This window comes from Malurus melanocephalus, unplaced genomic scaffold (assembly GCF_030028575.1).
Source record: "Malurus melanocephalus ecotype Western Australia unplaced genomic scaffold, MMel_1.1 scaffold_504, whole genome shotgun sequence".
In the NCBI taxonomy this organism is placed as follows: Eukaryota; Metazoa; Chordata; class Aves; order Passeriformes; family Maluridae; genus Malurus; species Malurus melanocephalus.
Genome location: NW_026623736.1, coordinates 473,479 through 477,696, shown reverse-complemented (window position 1 = coordinate 477,696; position 4,218 = coordinate 473,479). Strand labels below are relative to the sequence as shown.

The 4,218-nt window shown below is 43.8% G+C and overlaps 1 protein-coding gene across 7 annotated transcripts in view; it reads right to left on the bottom strand.

Annotated features, from left to right (window-relative positions):
* The window catches only part of EPN2 (epsin 2), a 51,867-nt gene that overhangs the window by 9,517 nt on the left and 38,132 nt on the right, over window positions 1-4,218 (bottom strand). For 6 of the 7 annotated variants that reach the window (XM_057381297.1, XM_057381296.1, XM_057381295.1 and 3 more), the window contains one exon: window positions 83-207. In XM_057381297.1, coding sequence (XP_057237280.1) covers window positions 83-207 — 125 coding nt within the window. The remainder of the gene's footprint in view (window positions 1-82; window positions 208-4,218) is intronic. The other variant, XM_057381301.1, reaches the window with a different exon arrangement.

The following is a 4,218-nucleotide window of genomic DNA, read 5'->3' as shown; positions in this document are numbered from 1 at the left end:
AAAAAAAATTTAAAAAAAACCAAACAAACCAACCAGGATTGCAACCTCAACTCAGAAAGCATGGACATTTTGGAAAACCTACACGGGCACCGACCTGCTCCGCCACCTCCCGGCTCATGGCCAGCGCCAGCTGCAGCTGCAGCTCCTCTTCCCCGCTCGTCTGGGGCCGGGCCTGCTCGAGCTCCGAGGAGACTCGAGGGGATGTAGCTGTGGGGAGACAAAACCCAGCATATTTAGCACAGCAAGCAGCAAAAAGAGGGATCRGCTTTGGTTCTTGCGCTGTTTTCTCATGGTCGGGCTCAAAGCTCCTGCAGGGTCCAGAGATGAAGCTCCTGCCAAGGGTGAGGGGGATAAGGCAGGAGAATTTAGCAGGGAGAGCTCTGCAAGGMAGTTCAGTTGTTTTAAGGGGAAAATATTCCTGGAAAATAAAGGGGKTTTGTGTTTGTGGGGCTGTGGGATCAAGAAATACCCCCAGTTCATGTTGGGCATATCCTGAGTGGATCAGAGCTCAGGGAGCAGGTCACTGATTTTAAAATGTACAGAATTAACCAGTGAAGAAAACATTCCGTGGGTATTTCTTACATCTTCCAGTGTCAGTCAGGATCTGCTGGGAGTGGGCCAATATCAGGGTAAAACTGGATACCACCCACTTCTCTGTAAAATAATACAGTCTTAATGGGAAGATAAAGAACTATTCTTAACTGYSGAGCAGGCTCAGGGACAAACAARCCAGCTATTCAGACCCCAAATTTAYACAAATACTGTCCCATTCTCTGTCAAAGAGAAGAGTTTGGTACACGGGTTAGGGATGTTGGTTGGGGTTTATTGGGGGAAGGTTTCCATGAGCTGAGCAATTGGTGGTATCTCCCTCACTCCTCGAGGAACAGTCAAGCTTGACAGCTCAAATATGCAATTTCTCAATACACAAACCATCTTTCAGTGATGCTTTCACTCCAGCACCATGTGAAATTCCCATCCACCACTAGCAGGTTTAGCACTATGCAGTAATTAAACAATWTTGTGCTCACTCTCTCTCAGACAATTCTCTACCATCCAAATCATTCACACAGAAATTTTATCTCACTCTGGCAAGGAAGTTTGTATTTAGTGGCTGGAACGATGATTAGTTTGGCAAAACATATATTGACATTTAATACATYTAATTGAATGTTTCAAACTAGCGTGTCAAGCTCGAAGAAATCAAGTTTCTTCCTACCAGGTTAGCTGGGCATGTGAAAACGAGATTGCCAAACTCAGTAYGAAAATCACTTTTTCATCACTACTTTAATCCTCCAAACATTTCCCAGCCTTGTCTGTCCTTAAGTTTCAGGCTAAAATAACATCACAAAACAACAAGAGGAACTTTCTCATCCAACAGGCCACAAGGAAGGTGACTCTCCATAAACAAGAAATGGCCTTTCCTTCTTCCTACCACACCCCAAGGTGCCATCCCGCCCCACTCTGCTTCTAAAGGCACCAATTAATTTACCACCGACAATGATTCTTTCACCCTGTGCTGCTCCTGAAGCTCTCAAGCCAACCTTACTTCAATAAAGATGCTACTCATCCCTCAATTCTATTACTTTTTCAAAATTTATCACATAAAATAATTAAATTCAGCCTGGTTGATGAGTTCTCTCTTCTCCAACAGTCACTGCCAGGCTCTCCAATAYATTATATTCAAAATATGATGATTAAAGCATGTGATAATCCTCAGTCTCTCACCTAATATAGGTAATAAATCACTAATGCTAATCATTCCAATCCAAAATGAATGATTTTAAACCAGAATAGAAGTGGAAACACCTCCCTTTGGAGCCCAGAGGATATTTTATGTTTATCTTGGCCAAAAGAAGATTGAGCAGTTTATGGCTGTTAAATCCATCAGGCTTGCAAATAGCAGAGAGAGCAAAGCTATTTCAGATAAAGGGGCAAGAATTAATGGCATAAATTGGCCATGAATAGATTTGAGATCCAGATGGAGAAGAGTWKTYYWSCAGSRRKKAKWRRAGAAAAGAGTCGTAACTGGTTTAAAAACAGAGCCTGGGACAAATGGGACACCAACAGAGTCACCTGAGAACAGATGGCACCTGGACTAGGAGCAGGGAGGAACCTTCCGGTCTGCTGGGGTTTTAACTCTGGGGGAAAATGGGATTTTCTGCATTTTCTGCATCCCTCTGCTGGTATAACTGCATTCCACGCCAGCTAAGAACCTGATAGCGGAATGACATTCAAATGATGCAGAATGGGTTAAATTCCAGTGCTTTCCCCGCCAGTTCCACACAAAGGACTTGCTGAACACACTGCCTGGTTGCACTCCTGCCTGGAAAAGCTGGAAAAAGCAGGGATTGCATCCTTTCCCTGGCTCTCCCCTTCCAGCTGTGCACGGGCAGGGCTGGCTTTGCTTTGGCAGGGAGCTCCATGAGCTCACAGCTCCCAGCAGATCCCAGCAGCCAGCGGCTCTGGGATCCCCACATGGATAACACGGGGTCACAAAGACACAGAGCATTCCTTTTCACTCCTAGGCTTTCCAGTGATTCATTCTACTTGGTTTCATTAACTCTAAAAGGTATTTCAAGCTCCTTTTTACTTAAAAAATGTCCACTTGAAGCTCTTCCTTGGGCCTCATTAAAAAAACAAACTATAGGAATGTTGCTATTTTCCATGTAAGCCTCTGCAGTGTTATAAAACCATCTACGTTAAAGAGCTGACAGCACTTTTTTTTTTTAAAGGATTAAGAGAAATTCAAAACACTGTTCTTGGGAGTAACCTGACAAGTTTTATCTGAAACTCCCTATAGCAGTCCTATAACCACCTTTCTATAGGGGCCTCATCCTGCAATAAGGTTTGAATTCCCARGATCCAGCAGAAAAGTTATTGCCTTAGTAACAGGATCCCTGCCACACAAAGCATCCCTTATCCCCCAGCACATGACAGTTAACTCAGATGTTTATGTAAGATGGGACTCAATAGATCAATTCTGACCTGCTAAGCCCTGCTTTGTTGGGAATTCGGAGATCCCAGTCCCTCCAGGCTGCCCAGGAGCGAATTGGTAGGAATCTGCTCCCACAGGGAGCATYGGGCTGGCTGCTCAGCAAGGAAATCATCTCCAGCCTCAGTTAATCACTAAAGCAGGATTCTGCTCGGCCATCTGTGCYTGGGCCAGGCTCTGACATCTTTCAGACACATCTATTGATAATWTCCTATATTTTGGCTCTATTAAAAGGCCTCTGTAGCTGGCTATAGATCTGAGCTAAAGTGAAATACAGGACACAGACAGCAGAGCCTGCATTAATAATAAAAATCAGATTCTGCATTTTCATTCAGAAGCCTGTGCTTGGTTTTTAAGGCTGTTTTTGTTATTTCTGTTGGTTTTTTTTCTTTAGTGTCAGGCTTTCTAATTTGCAGGTGGAATTCTGAAGAATTCAGATCTCAGTCACATTTTTTCAGAAAGAAAAGCTGCCTCCTCACCCAATAGTGAGCCTACAAATGTGGACAAAACTAAAAATGACTKGAAAAATTAAAATAATACCAAGGTAAGGACTCAGAAACCAACAGCAATTCGCTTGGGAAGCAAGCAGAGATCCCAGCTGTCAGTCTTCCAGTGAAAAACCACTCAAAAATGGGATAATTTAAAAAAGCCAATCCAGCCTCCTAAAAGATGGAAAGGTAAGTGCAAACTGCTTAATCTAGAAGGAATTGTGTAATCCACCTTTCCCTCAGGAATTGAGGAATTTTTCAAATACAAGAACAGAGTTGATAACGCCAGTGAGCGTGACAAGATGGAGCTGCTCAGCCTTCCTGCAGGATTCTGACTGCACTGAGCAGATTGAGAACTTCTGCAATTCATTTCACACTCAGCAGATCCTTAAGGTTTGTTTTGTCGGGAGCATTTTCCCCTCAGGTGATCCCTACACCCTGTGAATGGACACAGTTGGAGAATTCAGTGTCACTACAGGAGTCTGGATGCACCAGTGGCACCTCCCACCTTCACTCTCAGCACCAGAAAAATAAATGTATGATGAGAGGATTTAATCAAGCTGTCAAATGACATCTGACAGGAGTCTGCCACATTCCTTCAACACCTCTGACTACGAGAATTCTCCACACTGTTCAGCCAGAGTCACTGCTGGGTGATATTCCAGATATTCCTGACTAAAATGGAAGGGGGCAGGGATGTGTTCCAACCTGCAGAGATGCAGAACAGGTTATTAAATT